Source organism: Monodon monoceros, unplaced genomic scaffold, assembly GCF_005190385.1.
Source record: "Monodon monoceros isolate NGI ecotype Baffin Bay Population unplaced genomic scaffold, NGI_Narwhal_1 Super_Scaffold_11, whole genome shotgun sequence".
Taxonomy (NCBI): domain Eukaryota; kingdom Metazoa; phylum Chordata; class Mammalia; order Artiodactyla; family Monodontidae; genus Monodon; species Monodon monoceros.
The window spans coordinates 11,238,084-11,258,591 of record NW_021703767.1 but is presented as its reverse complement, the minus strand read 5'-3'; the positions used below and the strand labels follow the sequence as shown (position 1 = coordinate 11,258,591).

The 20,508-nt window shown below is 52.0% G+C and overlaps 1 protein-coding gene across 1 annotated transcript in view; it reads left to right on the top strand.

The window, feature by feature from the left end:
* Window positions 1–20,508, top strand: part of ITSN1 (intersectin 1) — a 231,947-nt gene that overhangs the window by 184,296 nt on the left and 27,143 nt on the right. Inside the window, exons 30-31 of the mRNA XM_029214102.1 lie at window positions 14,308–14,429; window positions 16,242–16,348. Coding sequence (XP_029069935.1) covers window positions 14,308–14,429; window positions 16,242–16,348 — 229 coding nt within the window. The remainder of the gene's footprint in view (window positions 1–14,307; window positions 14,430–16,241; window positions 16,349–20,508) is intronic.

Genomic DNA, 20,508 nt, shown 5'->3' with positions numbered 1-20,508 from the left:
ATCATGTTTTTAAAAGTCGGACAGAGTCTCCTCTGTGTATTTTCTCCTAACTGACACAGGAGGGGGAAAGGCACTTTTGAGCTGCCATTTTTCATCAACGATGCTGCTTCACTCAGAGTACTGAACAACTTGATTCCCCTTACGTGCCCCAAGCTGCCCCTTCCCCCCTCGGTCCCTGCCACACACAGTCCCCTTTGGTCCCAGTCCACTTAGTTGCAGTCCAGGCCCCACATAGGAAAAGGTCTACGGTGGCCGCAGGTACATGCAGAGGTGCTACCCCCTGCCCCCCGGGATTATTTGAGGAGGTTGAAATCTTGGAGAACACTGGGCACATGCCCTGCACTTTGTAGCTGAGGGCACTGACGGTCTGGGAGCTACAGTGACATTCTCAAAGGCAGCTCCCAGACTCTCTGGCTTGTGCATTTGAGAAGAGCAGCCCTATCTCTGCCAGGGCTTCAGAGCCACCCACCTCCACATCATCAGTGACTGCATCTGTGGAAAGATGGAGAGCGAGTTCCCCTTCCCTTGTGTGGTCCTCCCACTCCTGGGGCTGCCATGGGAGGGAAGGATTCCAACATATTGCTGCCCCTTTCAGCACATGGGCTCAAGACGCCACTGGCTTCCTCAACCTTAGTCCTTCTCACTGCAACTGCAGGCAGATTTTCCAAAGACACAGGCTCGCCCTCACTCTGGACCAACCTAGGAACACGTGTTGCTGTAGCTTCTCAATTTTCATTCCTTGGCCGCTGTATATAATAACACAACTTATCTACAAGTTTAGTGTAATATTTGACTCCATTTCTCTTAAAATTTTGGAACACTTGCTTTTCTTTCTTTCTTTTTTTTGGCTGTGCTGTGCAGCTTGTGGGATCTTAGTTCCCTGACCAGGGATTGAACCTGGGCCCACTGCAGTGAAAGCGCCGAGTCCTAACCACTGGACCACCAGGGAATTCCCTGGAACATCCTATTTGGGTAGATAGTAGAGGGGAGCGTGGGGGATCCACATAACTGTATTCTGGGCCCTTTTAGAGGCTAGGAAGCAATACAAGATGGCAGTTCAGAGCAGGGGTTCAAATCCCAGCTCTGCCCCTCACTGGTTGTGTGGTCGTGGGCAGATTACTTAACGTCTTTGTGCTTCATTTTCCTCGTTTACATATGGAGAGATAATAATAACACCTAGCAGATAGTAAGCTCCCAATAGATACTAGCTTTGTTGTTACTGTTGCTGAGGAGAAAAGGCATCTGTGCCTGGTCGGGGAGCATCACGGAACCCATTTAACTGGCTTCCTGTTTTCTTGCATTAAACCCAGACAGCACAGGATCGTGTGCATTTAAGACTTTCAGAAAACACGCTTTTGCAGATGGGGATTTCAGAGAAAAAAGCTTGGACAGCTTCCCTGAAAACTGTCAGACGTCTCATTCATTTGTGCGCAAATCGGGGCCCTTCTCAGTTAGCGGGAGGCTGGCCCATGTCAAAGCAAGCAGCTTTTTCAAACACCTTCCTGTGCTCCCTAAACGTGCAGGGGCATTTGGGATTTGGGCCACAGTCTCGGCAGATGTCCTGGCAGAGGAGGAGAAGCCGCCCTGGGTTTCACACGGCTGGTTGGCAGTGGGGAGACCAACAGAGCCAGTGGAATGCACGAGGCTTTTAAATGTCACGTCTGTGGACTGTGTTGGCAGGCCCATGCGGCACTCCACAATAAACCTGTCACACAGGCATTGAGTCACTGGATCCTTTATTTCTCATCACTGCATTCTGTGGCCTTGTGTTCTCTTGCCAGCAAAGATTGGAACGTTCAGCCCCCAAATATGCCAGAAGCTCGTTGTTTTTTAAAGCAACCATGTAGCTTGCCTAAGGGATGTGTATCACTAGGGGCTGCTTCCCCAAGGTACTGTCTCCAGAGCAACCACCCCCAGCACACTTGAAGACTGGAGGTTAATTCTCTCCTACCCCCCTGTGCACACCCTGAGATGCTTCTCAGGATCCAGAGCTTTGGGCCTTGGGCATCTCTGCCCTCTTTGCCGGGCCTCCAGCAGACCGCAAGCCCTACAGTCTGCCCCAGCGCAGGAGGCAAAGCCAGGATGCCCCCTCTCCTCTCTGGTGCGTTGCCTTGGGGTTCTGAGGCCCCCTTGGGAAGGGCCCCACACATCTGAATCCTCTGCTGATGTGATCTCGGGCAGGAACCTTCACCCTACCCCATCCTCAAGGGGCAGAAGTACATCTGCCCATCCTCTCCGTCCCTTTTCCCCCCCTGACCGTATCACAGGCTCAGGACACCGCCTGCATGCTGTTTTCCAGCAAGCAACTCCTTTCCCGCTACTTCCTTGAGAATCTCAGCTGAGGAATATGGATCCAGGTGATGAGGCTGGGCTCAGCAGAACCCCAGCAGACAGGGTGCCTGCTCTCCGAGCGGGAAGAGGCCACCAGCAGACAAATAAGCAAAATCATTTCAGCTAGTGGTGGATGAACTGGGACAAGTGTGACGGAAGGCCAGGGCTACAGCAGATGGCCTCTCTGGAGAGGTCACGTGGAGGGGTGGAGATCTGACTGCAGAAAAAGAGTCGGCATGCAAACGTCAAGGGGAAGCGTATTCCAAGCCCCAGGAACAGCCAGTGCAAAGGCCCCAAGGGTTGATGAGTTTCTCCTGCTCCTCCCGTAAGGATGCACCAGTCTTCTACCCGGTACCTGCTCCATGCTTGCTATCTTCCAGCCTCTTCTCCACACCATGGGCAGAGAGCTATTTTAAAAACCCAATTAATTCTGCTTAAAATCGTCCAGGGAGGTCCCAGTCCTCCTGGGATAGTGACCCCAATCTTGCATTTGGTCCATGAGGCCCCGCTTGATCTGCTCCCTTCTCCTGCCCATGTGCAGCCCCTGCCCCACCCTCTCATCATTTATTCCTACCTGTTTGCCCATTTGTGCTCAGCCTTCCCCAACCAGGGTCTTCCTTTCTGAGCTGCTGACGGGACCACCATTAGTGGCCTCTGTCATCTACAAACCTTCCACGTTTCTGGCGTCAGAACGGGTTGCGGGTGCAGGGGCTGCAGCTACTCTGGCTTCCAGGAGGAGATACTGATGCTTAAAGAGGTGAAGTCCCAGGCTGGTCTCCAGCATCCTGGTCTAATGTTCTTCCTAGTTCCTTCTGCTACCTTTTGGGTCACCATGATGACCCTAAACAGAAGTCCGGGCTTCTGTTGGCCCAGTGGGTTTCCAGCTGGCTCTCTTGAAAACTGCCTCCTCTGACCTCCAAATTACTTGAGGGAAAGGTCCACTTTTGGGACTTCTCTGGTGGTCCAGTGGTTAAGACTCCACGCTTCCACTGCAGGGGGCACGGGTTCAATCCCTGGTCGGGGAACTAAGGTCCCGCATGCCGTGTGATGCAACCAGAAAAAAAAGAAAGGTCCACTTTCATCACTGGTCCCCACTGTGGCATCCTGGCTGGGCAGACAGCATGGACGTGGAGCCTTTCCCTGCCTTGGAGATCACACGACTCAACCTCCCTGAGCTTCGTCTTCCTCCCAGGGCTCTGTGTGCCTGCACGTCCGGGGGAGGTGGTATGTGTGCTCGGGTCCATGGACCCCCATCACCGGCCCCGCCCTGCCCGTCGAGTCTTACGCAGCCAGACCTTCTATCACCACACTTTCCTCACCACCTCTCCAAGATTCTTGCATTAAGCTGAAGCCACTGGTGGGCCCCAGCTGGAATGCCCTCACCTCATCTTCCGCTGCTCTGTCTGCCCACCTTCACCCCTCCTTTCTCTGCTGCCTTGGCCAGCCCCTCTAACCCGCCATGTCTGAGCTCTTTGCTGAATACTAGTTACTTACCGTACATAAGCTGAGTGGATGGAGGCTGATGCATAGACAGAGATACTCTTACCTCCTTCATCAGACTGTGAGCTTCTTGGGAGCCAGGTCCTATCCCCTGAAGACCTACAAACACTAAATAGCAAAGGTACCTGCCTTTGTATTTAGTACTGAATGATGCCCAGTCTCCCCATCTGCTTAGAAACTGGAGGGCAGCCCCTACCTCTCACACTTGTGTATTCCCCACGGTACCTCATTCTCAGCCGTTGCTCAAGAAGTGTCAGTGGTGGGCAGTCTGGTATTGCCCCCCTGTCGTTCCGCAGGCTTACTTCTTCATCCCCAGCGAGGCTGGAGGGAAAGGACGCACCCCAGTGTCCAGTCTCCCCGCTGTGTGTGGCCTAGAACCTTGCACCAACTGCACCTGGGAAGGCACCGCTCTGAAAAGATAAATCCACATGAGGGAATTCCCTGGCGGTCCAGTGGTTAGGGCGTGGCGCTTTCACTGCCATGTCCTGGGTTCGATCCCTGGTTGGGGAACTATGATCCCGCAAGCTGTGCAGTTGCAGCCAAAAAAAAAAAAAAAAAAAAATCCATGTGAGAAGACCTTAGAACAGGAAATGAGCTTGTTAATAATGAGACTTATTATTCACCATTCTTACGCCACCCTGAATAATATATATTGATTTTGTGTTTGGTTTTATGTCTCCCCTCCACTAGAATGGAAGCTCCATGGAAGCAGGGACTTGAGGGCATCTCTGCAGTTGCTGAGAAAGAGAAGGAGATGTCATGGGCTCGGGTGGTCTCTCGTGTTCCAGCGGGGTCAGTTTGCCAAGTTAGGAGAGACCACAGGGGACCAGGTTGTTCTTAGACCCTTGTGAAGAAAGTTCCACTGAGATGAGAAGTCCACCCATGCCCCTGTGGACCACCCAGAGCTGGTTTGGTGTCCGGAGCTTCCCATGGGCTGGGGCTGCCCTGGGACTGGTCAGCCAGGGTCATTTTCAGAGGAGAACTGGCAGCCTTGACCCAGTCTTGTTGCCACCAACCGCCACCAGCCTCTGGCTCCGAGGACAGGAGTGTCCTCTCAACTGGGTCATCCAGGAATGGACTGGGAGAGCCATGGGTATGGGCCACCCTCAGCCCCACTCTTTCAAAAGCTCGTGGTTTCCTTGTGAGTCTCCACTTTCCAAGGCAGCAAGAGCAAAGGTTTTATTCCTGATCACAGAAGTCACCGTCCATCTCTGGACTCTGCTCTCCCATCCGTAAAATGAGGGCATCAAGCAGACTGATCTTACAAGCTCTAGCCCTGGAGTTGGGGGTCAGGTGGTGGTGGCAGTGTGGCCTCCGGGAACAGAGCATCAGAGGTTCTCTGGGCTCTGGGGTGTGGATGGCCTTAGAGGATGGCATTCTGTGGTTACGGCCATCACATCTCCTTGGACAAGTGGCGTGAATGAGCTGCCTTGGGCTGGAGTCGGTTCAGCGGTTGTGGCCACTCTCATCCTGCATGTGCCTGGACAGATCTAGTTTCTGAGTCTTACTCCCTCTTCACACCAGGCGCCTTGTTTCCAGGCAAGCTTCCCTCTCATGGCATGGTCCTCACCGTTGGCTGCGCATCAGAACCTCCTGGAAGGTTTACAAGTCATGGATACCCGGGTCGCACCCCAGCCAGTCATATTCGATGAGTCTGCAGTACAGCAGGGACGCCAGGCTTTTTAAAGGCTCCTTAGGTGATTCCGACGTGCAGCCAAACTCAAGAGCCACGGCCCCCTCCATCCTCCACGCAGCTGCCACAGTGACCCTCCCAAGATACAGCCAGACCTTCCCTGGCTCCCCAAGCAAAGACGAAAATCCAGACACCTAGCTACATTGTTCAGAGCCTCCTTGACTGTACTTCCCCACCTGTTAGGGGTGAATTGTGTCCCCAAAATTCATATGTTGAAGCCCTTACCCTTATTCTTCATACCACAGAATATGACTGAATTTGGAGAAGGGGCTTTTAAAGAGGTCATTAAGATGAGGCCATCAAGGTGGGTCCTCATCCACTCTGACTGGTATCCTTACTAAGAAGAGGAGATTTGGGCACAAAGGGTCGCCAGGGATGATCGCACAGAGAGGAAAGGTCATGTGAGGACACAGGGAGAAGATGGCCAGCCGAGGAGAGAGGCCTCAGAAGACACCAGACTTGCTGACACCTTGATTTTGGACTTCCAGCCTCCAGAACTGTGAGACAATACAGTCTGTTGTCCAAGCCGCCCAGTCTGTGGAACTGTGTTACAGCAGCCCGGCTGACTGATGCATGACCCTTCCACCAGGCGAGAGGCATAGTGATCAAGAGAAAGAACGCTGGGGTAAGATCCCCTCTGCCTTTTATTAACTGAGGCTCTGGCAAGTTACTTAACTTCTCTGTGCCCGTTTCCCTGTCTGTTCAATGGGGAATAACAGCAGTGGCTACCACATAGGATTACTGGGGAGGAGTTCGTGAGTCCATGAACGTACAGCACTTGGAACCATGTGGCTCAGAGTAGCATCCGTGTGAACTTTCCGTTCTCCCTGGTACCCCAGCCTCTGCTTCCCTCTTCCTCACCTGCCTTCTAGCCCTACCACCCCACTCTTGCTGCCCTTTTCTCCGACTGCCCCTCTGCTCTGATCCCTAACTCCTACTCACCCACCCTGACATTTGCCTGAGGAAAGCCCAACTCAAATTCCTCCTCCTCTGGAAAATATTCCCAGATCCCTCTCATCAAAACTATGGCCTAGGGACTTCCCTGGTGGCGCAGTGGTTAAGATTCCGCCTGCCAATGCAGGGGACACGGGTTCGAGCCCTGGTCCGGGAAGATCCCACGTGCTGCGGAGCAACTAAGTCCGTGCGCCACAACTACTGAACCTGTGCTCTAGAGTCCATGAGCCACAACTACTGAGCCCACGTGTCACAACTACTGAAGCCCACGCGCCTAGAGCCCGTGCTCCACAACAAGAGAAGCCACTGCAATGAGAAGCCTGTGCACCACAAAGAAGAGTAGCCTCTGGTCTCTGCAACTAGAGAAAGCCCGCGCACAGCAACAGAGACCCAATGCAGCCAAAAATAAATAAATAAAATAAATAAACTTATATAAAAAAAACACTATGGCCTCCTTCCTCATACTGCAAGAGAAATGTGTTTGTACTTCTGACACACCGATCTGCCTTGTGTACTCAAAAGATTTATTTACGGCGGCTAGTAAGGACCCCTAACATACTGCAGGATAGAGCACATTGACAGCGGGAACTCAGAAAGAAAGAAAAACAAGGATGGTGACATAAACTTGGCCAGGAATGAGCTAACAAATGCAGACCATGGGGCACTTGATGCCACACCAGGAATTCCAACATCGGTTATAAAGCCATGAATGATATGCCTTTGATTAAAAAAAAATTACTAACATTCTTTTTGATGCAAAATTAAGAGATGATTTATCCCTGAGAGTAATTTGATTTTTGCCACTTCTCAACAGTCATTAAATTGCCCAGCAGCCCATGTAGCTGGATTCTTCTTCTTGGGAGACAATTAAGCTTATCTGGAAACCACATTGGCGCTTTTAAACTTCCGGGTTGTGACTGAGTGCAGCTGAGTAGAAGGCCCTGATGAGTCCCCGGACAGGCTGCAGAGGGATGCCTGGGCTCAGCTGGACATAGCTCAGGGAGTCTTTGGTGCCATCAGGTAGAATTTCCCCCACCTCTCACCACAGGCCTCCGTGCCCACTTGGCATTTCTAGACCCCCATCAAAATCCAGTCTTGGGCTTCCCTGGTGGCGCAGTGGTTGAGAGTCCGCCTGCCAATGCAGGGGACACGGGTTCATGCCCCGGTCCGGGAAGATCCCACATGCCGCGGAGCAGCTGGGCCCATGAGCCATGGCTGCTGAGCATGCGCGTCCGGAGCCTGTGCTCCACAACGGGAGAGGCCACAGCAGTGAGAGGCCCGCGTACCGCAAAAAAAAAAAAAAAAAAAAAAAATCCAGTCTTAAGGATTTGCACCTCTGAGGTCTCAGGGATGGATGACAGGGTGCATGGTGTCCTCTACGAGGTACCTGTGAATCAGCAAGGACCAGAGTGTGGATAATATGCCCCAGCCTCCAGTAGACTGAAGCTTCCACAGGACAACCGCCTGTCCTGCTCCTTCCTCAGTGAATCCCAGCATCAAGCACAGTTGCGGCCATAGTGGGCCACAGCTTAGAGAAGAGGGGGCTTAGACATCGGCTGCAGGGCAAGGACAAAGTGCTTTGACCACAGAACCTTCTTGTTGTCACATCCATTGTGGGCAATAAGGGCAACACGATTAGATTCATTTTCCCAGGAGAATCCAGTGTAGCCTTGAGGGAAGTGTGCCCACCTGGCAGGAGACACCAGGGCCATGCGGCTCCCATTTCCTACATTCAGGCCAACCCTGGAGAAGCCTTCTGTGGAGACGGGAGCTCCAGGATCCCAGTTAATATGGATCGTGCTGACCCAGGGCCATTTAGCCAGAGGATTTGGACTGAATGTCCCCACAGACACTGGTAGATCCTTTCCCTTAAAGATGAAAAACCATAGCCCAAGCTTCCATACTGCTTCTCCCCTGTCCCTCTGGCATCATGGCCTCTGTAATCTACTCCCCACCTTATCTACTGTCTCCTTCCACACTTATCTTCCATAGCATCTCAGTGTTTACCTGGCATGCTGGCCCACACGTCCCCAACATAATGGCCCCATCCTCCCTGGCCATATAGAAGCCTGGCGCAAGGAGGACCAGGTCCTCGTACAACCTTCCTCCATCAGGATGGAGAGCATCTCATTTTCTGAGTTGCTGCATTCTCCACCGTCGGCACAGCCCGCAGGACCATTCTTTGTTGCTTGCTATTTTAAATTTAATTTTCATGTCCAGTCACCCCCAGGGCTGAGTTTCCTTGAGGACAAGGACATTACCTTGCTTATTTCTGTGTCTCTTGGACTTCAGGGGGAATGCAATGCATATTTATTGACCATCTCATTGTATATTTTGGCCCTTTCATAAGAGGAATGAAGCCTGTTTATTTGCTTTGCTCTGTGGCCAGCTTGCTGTGGGGCCTGGTTTGGTTTTAAAACTTATGGTCCCCGCTGGGAAAGGAAATAGAATGATTGGGGTAGGGAGAGGGGGCTTTTTACCCTACATCTCGACACTTCGTGTCTTTGGAACTGTTTACAATAAGCATGTGTTCGTGCATTACTTTTGTAAAAAAGCAATTTATTTAGATTATGCTGTTCCTATGAGCAATGTCCCACTGAGGGGACAAGATGATCTTTGGGGGTAAGATACTTTTCTGCAGTGCCCCAGACTCGAATCCTTTCAGAGGGGCATCACGGCTCTCTCTGTTTTGTAAATGTGTCTAACTATACGAAATTATAAGGGACAGCACACAGATTAGGAATTTTACATGGGTTGTAATTGGGGATCATTTCTGACTGCCTGGAGTCATTTGCAATATTATTTCAGCTGCGAGTGGATTATAGTTAGTTATAAGAATCCCTCCACCATGCCGAGATGTCCACAAAATTTATTTGCTGTGCTTTGCCCTCTCGTTTTTCACTGGGAAAGGAAGCCAGCAAAGCATGTTTATTCTGGTTCCCAAAGGAGAGAAGGACCACATCCCTCCACCCCTAAAGAAAACTCTCTATTTGAAATGTCTTTTCCACTTACCCTGCTCTGAATAATGGAGTTTCTAAACTCTTTTGTTTTTCTAAATATTAAATTTTCAAAGGAAGGATATTTTTGAGTTCAAAGCACCTATTTCAAGTCTTTAATGGTTCTCTTGGTCTGGCATTCATCAGCAAGAATTCTTAAAACAGCATCCTATGGGTCAGTTCAGTAGCTGAAAAGACTGATCCAAGCCAACATTGTTGGCACATAATGCTGAGACGAATCTCCCCACAAAATCTTTGCTGTTCGTTGGGTTCTGGGTCCTGGAGAGGCCATCTGGACCATCACTCCGTCTCCAGGCAGGCTGGTTGGGGGGCCAGCACAGGGTGGGATTTGTTGGGGCAAGTAGCCTAGAGTCACACAGCACTGGCCCCCCATATTTCTCAGCCTGCTGGGTGGATTGACCGAAGGCTGGAGCTGCCGGGAGTAGGATGCCATGCAGCCTTCTCATGAGCAGGAGACGGTCAGTTCACCCTGAACTGGCCTCAGCACCTGGGATTCTTAGACCAGTGGCCCAGAATCCACCCTGGACCTTCTGCTGTTGCTCTGGCTCTGAGCTTCTTCAAAACCACACTGTGGGAAACTTGAAGACTCAGAAGAATGAACTTCTGAAATCCAAAGCAAGCCAGTTCCTGTCATCTTTCCTCACAGGTCCTTGTGTCCGGTTCCTCAGTCGTTCTGTGTGTCTCTGGTCACGTGCACCATCCTTGCTGCAGAGTTATCAGTTTCTAGGAATGTCACCGTTTCTCAGTGGGGTGCTATTGGCACTGGAGGTGGGCCATTCTCTGTCCTGTATATTGCAGGTCATCTAGCAGCCCTGGTTCAGCCCCCCAAATTCCAGCAGCCACCTCCAGTCATTATGACAACCAAGAATTCATTCTCAGCCTGGAGTTGAGTGATGGTTGCAGTGCAACCCTCAACCTGGTGGGGAGCAATACCACCCTCAGTCAGTCTTCAGCCTGTGGGCGGGCAGTACCATCTTCAGCCTGTAGGGGGGGCAGTACCGTCTTCAGCCTGGGGGAGGGGCAGTACCGTCTTCAGCCTGTAGGGGGGGCAGTACCATCTTCAGCCTGGGTGAGGGGCAGTACCGTCTTCAGCCTGGGGGAGGGGAGTACCGTCTTCAGCCTGGGGGAGGGGCAGTACCGTCTTCAGCCTGTAGGTGGGGCAGTACCGTCTTCAGCCTGGGTGAGGGGCAGTACCTTCTTCAGCCCGGGGGAGGGGCAGTACCGTCTTCAGCCTGGGGGAGGGGCAGTACCGTCTTCAGCCTGTAGCGGGGGGCAGTACCATCTTCAGCCTGTAGCGGGGGCAGTACCATCTTCAGCCTGTGGGGGGGCAGTACTGCCTTCAGTACTGTTGGGGGGGCAGCACCACCCCCAGCTGAGGACCCCAGGGTTCTTAGCGCTATGCTCTGGGGGTCAGGCATTTCTCCTCTTCCATCCTGAATTCCCAGCACCCAGCACAGTAGGATATCAGTAAATATTTGTCAAAGGAATGAAGGAATGAGATCCATGAGCAAGCTTCAAGAGGGTCTGCAAATCCTTTAAAATTGTGTGCAAAATGTGTATATTGTGTGCATTGTATACATATGTTTTCTGAGGTAAGAGTTCATAGCATCCACCAGATTCTGTAAGAGGAATTGTGACCTACGGGGACGTTTGGAAGACTGTTCCAACCAGTGTCCACTACTAGCCCAATGTTTGTGTCCCTGCAAACGTCACTGCACAGTGTGTGGGAACTGAGTTTTAGAGCTGCTGGTCTGTACCAGTACTCTGATATCCCTGAAGAAAGGAATGTCCTGAAAATTGCAGGGGAGACTCTGCTTCCCTGAGTTCATACAAGTCTGTAATGCAAGGGCTGTATTCTACCCTTTAACAAGAAATGGCCTTACCCCTGGGCCCTTGGACTCACTAACAGGAAGGTTTGGTAAGAATAAGGCAGGAATGAGATATTTTCCTCCCAAATTCAAGAGTGTTTCCTGGGTGGCTTTCCTAAAGAAAGCTAAAGAAATTGGTGACATCACTCAGCTTCTGGTAAGCCGGGGCTCATGCATCACCTTGGCAGAGGTTGGCTGAGCCCCCCAGGTGAGCAGTCATGACTTGCTTCCTTCCTGAGAATTCATTGTTGATGCAATTGTTTTAATAAAACACAGTCAACGCACCGAGGCAGGAAGGACAGCTAGGCCAAGCTGGTGGCTGAGCAGAGTGCCCGAGTTCCAGAAGCATCTGCAGACCTACGCAAAGGCTCATACTCAGCCCGTGGCCCTGTGGAATTGTAGTTTAGCCGCACTGCCATGGCTTTGAATGAGGTCTCGGATGGAAGGCCATGGAGGGTGTTAACATGAAAGCCTTGATGCTTTCCTGGCATCCATCTGCCCATCCTGGGATTTTCCTGTCCGAGGAAGAGAAGCTCCAGCATTCTAGAGAGGGCATTTGGCCAGGGGAGGGGACAACACTGAAGGCTGGAAGCGCCAGCTCAGAGTTAATCTTGGGCCCAGTGAAGCATTTACCAAGAAGTCTATGATATCATTCGCCCCAGAGGGATCGTTCTATTTGCAGAAGCTTCCAGCATATAGACTAGATCAGTCACGAGCCTAGAAACTCCCTCGGGGGAAGATGGAAACTCTGAGGAACCCCTGATAGTTCAGAGCAGTCTTCTCAGATTTGAGTGTACCTAAAAAGTTACCTGGATAGCTTGTTTCTTTTCTTTTTTTAAAAAATTTATTTATTTATTTTTGCTGTGTTGGGTCTTTGTTTCTGTGCGAGGGCTTTTTCTAGTTGTGGCAAGCAGGGGCCACTCTTCATCGCGGTGCGCGGGCCTCTCACTATCGCGGCCTCTCTTGTTGCGGAGCACAGGCTCCAGATGCACAGGCTCAGTAGTTGTGGCTCACGGGCCCAGTTGCTCTGCGGCATGTGGGATCTTCCCAGACCAGGGCTCGAACCCGTTTCCCCTGCATTGGCAGGCAGATTCTCAACCACTGCGCCACCAGGGAAGCCCCATGGATAGCTTGTTAAATCAGATTCCAGGCCCTGGCTCCACAGTCTAGTCAGCAGGGGCCTGAGCATCTGCATTTCTAATAAGCTCCCAGGTGCTGCTGATGCTGCCCGTCTAGGGACCCGACTTTGAGAACCACTGGTGTCCAGCAGGGGGTTCCGCACTGTGCTCCACGGCACCCCCTTGTGGGGAGAAGAAGGGATGCGAAAAGCAAGTGAATGGGACTCAGCGCCTTACCCCCACCTACCTCCAAGACACCTCCCAGTCTTCTTTACCAATCCGGTTTTGGTGATTAAACAAAGAACCCCTGATAAAAAGGACAGGGGTGAGGGGACCACTGACCTGGAAGAGGTAGGTCCAGACCTGCGGGAGGGGTACTCCCTAGAGCCGCGAGCTTCCCCGCCCCTCATTCCAGTGTGCCTGCGGCAGGGGACAGCCTCTGCCCGAAACCCGAGAGCATCCAAAGCAGACCAACCCCAAGTAACCAGCTAAGTGAGCAGAGGCCAGGGCGGGCGCCACCTGCTGTGCATGCCCCACCCCACGTCAGCAGAGCCTACTCCTCGAGGACCTGCAGCCAAAGCTGTGTCCGGCCGTCTGCACCTGGAGGAATTTCCTGTCCGCCTGTAGGTTCACTGCTCAGCTCCCGTGAGTGCAGGACAGCAGCCTGGTCCAGGAGAGTTTGCCCAGCAGCGTCTGGATGTGCCCCACCTCTGCCCTATCCCCGGGCCCATCAGGAGCCTCAGCACCGCCATTTCATCCTCCAAAAACCAACCTCAGGATAACCATGTGCCCTCCTGTAGCTCAGATCCAACAGCAGTGATCTGGGGTAGAGTCCAGTCTCTGGGGTCAAAGTGTCAGGTTCCCATCTCAGCTTCTCCACCACCCAGCTGAGAGAGCTTGGGTGAGGCAACCTCTCTGACCCTCAGTTTCCCTGTCTGTACAATAGGGATGATTTTAGTGTCTATGTGAGCATTAAACACAACTGTCAGTGTTCAGCTCCTGGTAGAGCACCTGGCATGGTGAGAGCCCTCAGGAAATGTCAGCCAGTTGTTACTAAGTCTACTCTGTTTATTTTGTTTGTTTGTTTGTTTTGGTTTGTTTTTAGGCCGCCCCATGTGGCATGTGGGATCTTTGTTCCCCGACCAGGGATCGAACCCGTGCCCCCTGCACTGGGAGCACGGAGTCTTAACCACTGGACTGCCAGGGAAGTGCCCACTAAGTCTTCTCTCTTGACACTCTTTTAGTGGTTTTGCTGAAGCAGGAGTGTGAGGCCTGTAATAGTTTCCTGAGGCTGCTGTAACAAATGACCGCAAACTGGGTGTGCTTAAAACAACAGAAATTTATTTTCTCATAGTTCTGGAAGTGAGACGTCCAAAATCAAGGTTTGGGCCGGGCCATGTTCCTTTGCGGGCTTCAGGGGAGAATTTATTGCATGCCTTTCCCTTAGCTTCTGTTGCTGCCAGCAATCCCTGACATTCCTTGGCTTGTAGACACGTCACTGTAGGCTCTGCCTCCGTCGTCATGTGGCGTTCCTTCTGTCTGTCTCTGTGTCGTCTTCTTATAAGCACGCCAGTCATATTGGACTAGGGCCCGCCCTAATTGACTATGACTTCGTCTTAATTAGATGGCATCTGCAGAGACCCTATTTCCAAACAAGTCCCCTTCAGAGTTACCAGGGATAGGACTTGAACATATCTTTTTAGGGGACAACACTGTCTAACTGGAGTGAGACCACGAGGCCACGAGGACCCTGGGGATCTTCCCCATGAAGCTGTACAGGCTTCCCCAGACCTGGACTAAATTGTCCCCATGGTTGTGTTTTTCAGGGTGTTCAGACTTACACCTCTTGGATATGTTGACCCCAACTGAGAGAAAGCGACAGGGATACATCCACGAGCTCATTGTCACGGAGGAGAACTATGTGAATGACCTGCAGCTGGTCACGGAGGTAAGGGCAGCTGGGGGTGCTGGGGCAGGGTGGGGGGCACTGGCAGAGGGTGGGGAAGGCAGCGACTCTGTCAAGGAGGGCTGGGTCCTGGTTCCCAGTGTGAGAAGCTTTCCGAGGTACGGGAGCATCAGGACGGTACATCACAGAGGAGAGTCTTACCCAAGAGAAGATGCTTAATTCTCATCCGTGGCCACGGACTCACAATTCTCATCTGTGAATCCCACCCACAGAGGGGCAGAGACCCTTCAAGCCAGGGATAGACGAGCCTGTGAGGAGTGCATGAGAGGGGACACACGGGCTGTGAGGTGGGAGTCTGAGCTCGGCTCAGAACACTTGCAGCTCAGCCACCAGCTAATCGACGCTGTAGAGCATCGTGTCCCTGGCCCCCAGCGGTGACATCTGAAGGATGGCAGTCACCTGCTGATGTCTTGGTTATTCCTCATGCTACACATCACCCACCAGAAAAATCTGTTGCAGAGAACGAAGATGTTTCCTCCTGGCACCCCGTGCATACCCTCCCTCCCCCGTCCTGGACGATGTCTCATTTTGGCTCTCCTCCCGGGGAGCTGTTGGAGGGCCTTGTCTGCCTAGTCCAGAGGATGGGGAGGTGCAGAGTTGGGAAGTTCTGCTTTTCAGGAAGCCTTTGGTCCATACGCATGGGAGGTTGCCATATTAGGAGACGGGGGTTTGCAGAGCTGGACGTCGGGGTCCCCCTACAGTCTGAAAAGTACCGTGATCGTTTGGGAACCCCCGTACCCGAACTATTGTGAAACCATCTCCTCTGATAGTCTTAACGACCCAGAAAGGCATTGCTCGGTTACCCAGTGTTGATGAGCACAGGATGCAGGATGAGTTGATGGCCCCCAAGGCCATCATTAATGCTTAGGGAGCATCGGTATGAAGAGGTGTCCCTTTCTCAAGACATGTGACTGTCACTAAATATACAGTCTTGGATGTCTAGGCTGTGAATGTCACCCTCTTAGATACGGTACGTTGTGCAGTGGCCTGGTATATGCCGGGTTCAACGTCGGCTTAAAGACTCATGAAGTACTCTGCGCTCCCAGGGATCAGCCTCAGCCTGCCCGGTCCCTAAGGTACCTTCCGGCGAGTGGCCTGCCTGCAATGGTAGCTATGACCTCTTTCTAGGCAGGGGCTCACCACGTGGGGCTCAGCCAAGACCTGTGGTCTACTGTGAGTTGCCCACCCACGCGGAGCTTGGTGAGGCTCCTCAATTTCCTGGAGCCCCGGAGGGGGGCAGCGCCCACCTGGTACCAGGCCTTCACTCGCTGGCTCCGTCCCAGGCCCAGCCCAGGCTGCGGGCAGAGCAGAGGAGTCCATCCTGTCCCCAGGCTGCTGGTTGGGGGCCCGGCTGCCAGGGCTGCTCCCCTGGGCTTCCTGAGGCTTGTCTGTGCAGCCGATGCTGGGAGCAGGAATGCGGGAGTGCCCCCCACCCCGTGCATCTCTCGGCCCACCACTTCCCCCCTGTGCCCAATTCCTCACCGTGGCAGGTGAGGGCTTGAGTGCCTTTGTCCAGACCCCTGGCTGAGTCCTGGCGGAGTTAAGGCCTGTCCTCCAGGGTTTAGTGGGCCTCCTTGTAAAACAGTGTGGACCTGATGGGAACCCACCACCCCCCATAGCCCCCGGCAGAGGGAGGGCCACCTGCTTCAGAAACTCTGCAGCTTCTGGGCCTCCCAGCCAAAGCTGCAGACGCCTCGGTCCTTCCCGTGGCTCTGAACAGACCGGTGTGTGCGTGCGTTTGAGTTTTAAGCTAACTGTTTGCTTTCTGTACTGCTTCGTTTTCTGCATCTGTAGATCTTTCAGAAACCCCTGATGGAGTCTGAGCTGCTGACAGAGAAAGAGGGTGCTATGATTTTTGTTAACTGGAAGGACCTGATTATGTGTAATATCAAACTGCTGAAGTAAGCCTCTCCTCTACCCCAGCCTGCCTTAGCCCTCGCGCACCGGCCCTGCTACGCGGCTTCGTCCGTGTGTCCCCTCCGTGCATGCCGCCCTGTGTTTCTTTCTGCCTCTCTTCCTCATTTCCACTCACAAGAACCATCGCTCTTTCTTGCCCTGGTGCTTTCTGGAAACACACCCCCAATTTTTCACTGGGGAGAATGGATTGCTCAGGCATCCCGGTTCCTGCTTTTACCGTGGTTCTAGAATGAACAGAGCTGGGCCGATTCTGGCTCCTAATTGCTGGCCAGCTCCATCCAGGTGGGGGGCAGCCCCCCCATGCCTCAGACCCTGGTTCCATTGGGGGAATGTTGGTCTCTTGAGACTTTCTTGGCTCCTGAAGATGGGAAACGGTGGGACCGCGCATGGCCACGGTCAGCGGCAGTTCTCAGGATAGGCCTCTGAGGAGCTGGCCTGGAGCAGTTGCTATTTTATTTATTCCTGTTTTAATTCTCAGAGGCAGCTGCAGGGCCAGGGAGAAACACTGGGCCAGGAGTCTGGAGACCTGGGCTTGGAGCCCAACTTGCTGCCCTTCCTCAGTTTCCCCACCGGTAAAAGGAAGGGATTGGATTACATCATCACAAAAGTCCTTTCCAGTTCTTAAAAAAACTTCCAAATCTGTGTCCACCAGGCCCTCGGTATAACATCATTTGCTAGAAAACAGATGAAGTCTGTGGTGATCCTGGGGGCCAGGATGAAGCACAGGCCCTGGGAACTGGTGTCCATTCCAGCTCTCTAGGTTCATATAATTGGGAAGCAGCTATTCCCTGAATGTGGTCCCTGGGATTTTATAAAGTGATTTCAGGTCCCCACTTTCCTGAGTGTGTTTGGGAGTTGATGAAGGGATGGACAGAGAGGTGGATGTGAAGAAAAACTATAACGTCTTCTGTCTCTATGTTCTAGAAGACGTTAATCAAAGACGACGGCATGGGGGTGGCTTGGAGAAAGTATTTCCATTACCCCCCTTGAGAAGCATATTGTAGAGGTTTCTAGCGTAGGTCTGGGTCAGACTCTTGGGCTCACACCCTGCTGTTGCCTACCTGCTTTGAGCAAGTCGCCTATGCTCCCTGGGCCTCAGTGTCCTCATCTGTAAAATGGGGGTGATAATAGTATCTACCACGTACGGTTCTCCTTAGGGAGCATTTAGACAGCGATTGCCTGGTCCCTCGTAAGTGCTGGGCTTGGGCCCCAGGGTGGGCTGAGCACCCACTCTTGCCTTGGAGAGAGGCTGCCTTGTCACTTGGGGCAGGTGGGCTAGTTAACCCCTGAACCTACAAGTACTAAACCTAAAGTGTTGGAGACAGGTTGTTTTGAAATAGATGAAAAGGTTTTCTGTTGAATATATACCTACAAGTTAACACCTCTTTCCTTGGGTGGCTGCATGGGGGTGGGGAGGCGGGAAATGTGTCTGATGTTCCCGAGTGACACCCCTCCCCAACCCTCCCAGCATCGGCGCTCCCCATGCCTTTCTGTTGTCTCTGTACTTTTAACCCTCCGTCCTGCTCCTGTCAGGAAAGCAGAAGCCCCTTTCTTGAGCTCTGTCAGGGCCAGACCTGCATGCTCCTTCCTCCCATTAGCGCTGATGGGCTCCACAGCCCCGGAGGTAGGAATTGAGAACGCTCTTGCAACCGCGGAAACGAGGCTCAGAGAGGTTGAGTGACTTGTCCAAAGTCACACAGAAGGCGATCAGGGTGCCCCGGGCTGCTCTGTGGACACCGCCCAGGGTCCCACTAGGGGTTCCACCCTGTCCTGCCCTCGATGGAAAGAAGGTGAGACCAGCAGGCAGACGTCTCAAGTTTTCATCCGGGCTCCAGCGCCTTCTAACTCGTTTTGGGAAGTTACCTCAGGCAGATAACTCCCCACCCCTTTGTTTTAGAGCTTGTAAAATTGCAGTCAGGGCGCCTGCCCTGTCTAGCATGCAGGGTTATCCCAGGGAGCAAGGAGATCAGGTGTACAGCTGGTGCCCTGTCAATCATGGCACCAGCGGGCACAGACACCCCCTCTCCCATCACAGGTACGCTCTGCGCCTTCCTCTGATGACCTGATTGGTTAGTTGGGCTGATCTTTTCATTTTCCAGATAAAATACTTGTATTTAGCAGGAGCTTTCCGGGGACCTGACTTCTTTCTTCCTTTCTTTTCTTTTTTTTTTTCCTTTTCAAGATCTTATTATGAACATTTTCAAACATACCAGAAAAAATTGAAAGAATTTTATGGTGAGCACCCATATTGTAGATTATACAATTTTGCTGCATAGACTTAATTTATTTGTGCAAAGGACTAATCCCAGTGATGGGAAGATTTAGGACTCCTGGCAGGATGGAAGAAGATGAAGAGAACTTAAGGCAGCTCTCCCTGGAAGACTGCAGTGGGCAGCCACATATCTCTCACTCCTGATACAAGGGCCAGCGACTCCTTGTACTTAGAGGGGGGACGTAGGATTTATCAAACAGATAAATAAGAAACAAATGAAATGAACATAAAAGGGAGCTACCTGGGGCACACAGACTTCCTACTAATGCCGCCTCTGGTTGGGGGTTAAAATGGATGGTTGGCTCTCTTACCTGTGAGCGGAGAGCTGAGAAGTTTGCCTTCAATGAACAGAGTAGGGGAGAAGAATCTAGAACATTTTAAAGTTAAGAGCTAGGTGCAGGCCCCTAGGGGTGGCTGTTAGAAATGATAGCAGTAGGGACGCAGAAGTGAGATAGGGTGTGTAGAACCAGGTACTGCAGCTGTTTTTTTAATCAAGATCCTTTCCTACCTCCTTGCTTGAAAAATAAATAAATGAAAGAGCTTCTCCCCCACAAAATAAGTTTTTCTTAAATATTAAGTATTCAGTTTTCTTTTTAACTTAAGAAGAATAGCCATGATTTTATTTTAGGCAGAAAAACAAAGAAAAATAAAAAGTGAAAAAGATAACTTGTGGGGTAAAGACAGGGTGGGGAGAAGGAAAGAAGGGGCTTTGGGTGGGAGTGGGCAGGGTGAGAGGAAAGGAGGGAGAGGCTTGAGGAAATGAAGAGGAAGGACAGAAGGGAAGGGAAAAGCAGAGGGGCCGTGGAAGCCCCCCTTGGTGGGATGGCAGGAGCTGCTTCTGGAGCGAGGACAGGCCAGGAGCCCCGAGCAGCTTGAGAGGAGGCGGGGCTGGGCACGGTGCTTGTTCTCACATGCGGTTCTTGCAGACTGTGGGCTCTGGAGACCAGGGCTTCCTGCCACCCATGAGCTGTGTGACTCTGGTCAAGTCACTCGATTTCTGCATGCCTCGGTTTCCCCAACTGTCAATAGGGATAATAAGTCATATAGGTTAAAAAAAATTGTTTGACACATAGGACACCTTCATAAAGGCCAGCTTTCTTGACCACCCCCTTGATCTGCGAACTTCAGAGGGCTACTCATTCGTTCAGCAAATGTCAGGCTCTCTTATGTGTTCATTAGCTGATTGATTACTGTCACAGTTCAAGACCTTGAATCCGTAGGCCTCTGTATGAGATTACCAATCAGCTCACCAAAGGGCGGGGCTGAGGCTGCAGCAATGCATTCATGTGATCCCTGAGCCTGGTGATGTGCCCTGTTTCAACCCACTCAAACTCAGTCCTCCAAAGCCTTGCCTGTGCGGTAGAACATCCCGGAAGTTGACTCACAGTTCAACCTAACAGGTGCCTGGTCCATAGCAGGGGCCTGATTTTAGGTCTGTCTCGCAGTTGAACAACTCAGGTCTCCAAGCGTGGGCCTCCAGAACCCAGGAACTGGCTTAACTTCCTCAAGACAGTGATGATCTGCGTGTGATCTTTTTTCTTTTCCCTTTTTCTTCTCTCCCCATCATTAACAACAATAAATAAAAGGAGGGGAGCAGGTGAACGTACTCTTATTCCCTTGCAGAAAGATTGTGTTGCTCCTCATTGGAAAATCATGGAATGATGGAATTTCTTCCCATTTCCATCCATAGCAAGTTTGTAACATCGTTATTCAGCACTCTCATCCCCCAGAATTGGTAGTGACGTAACCCTTGAGCAAATTTCTACACACTGGGAGATATTCCACACCAAGCCCCCAATGAGCAGTGGCCACCTGGCCATCCTGAGGGTACCAACCTGCCACTCCTCACACCCCAGGCAGCCAGCGCTGACC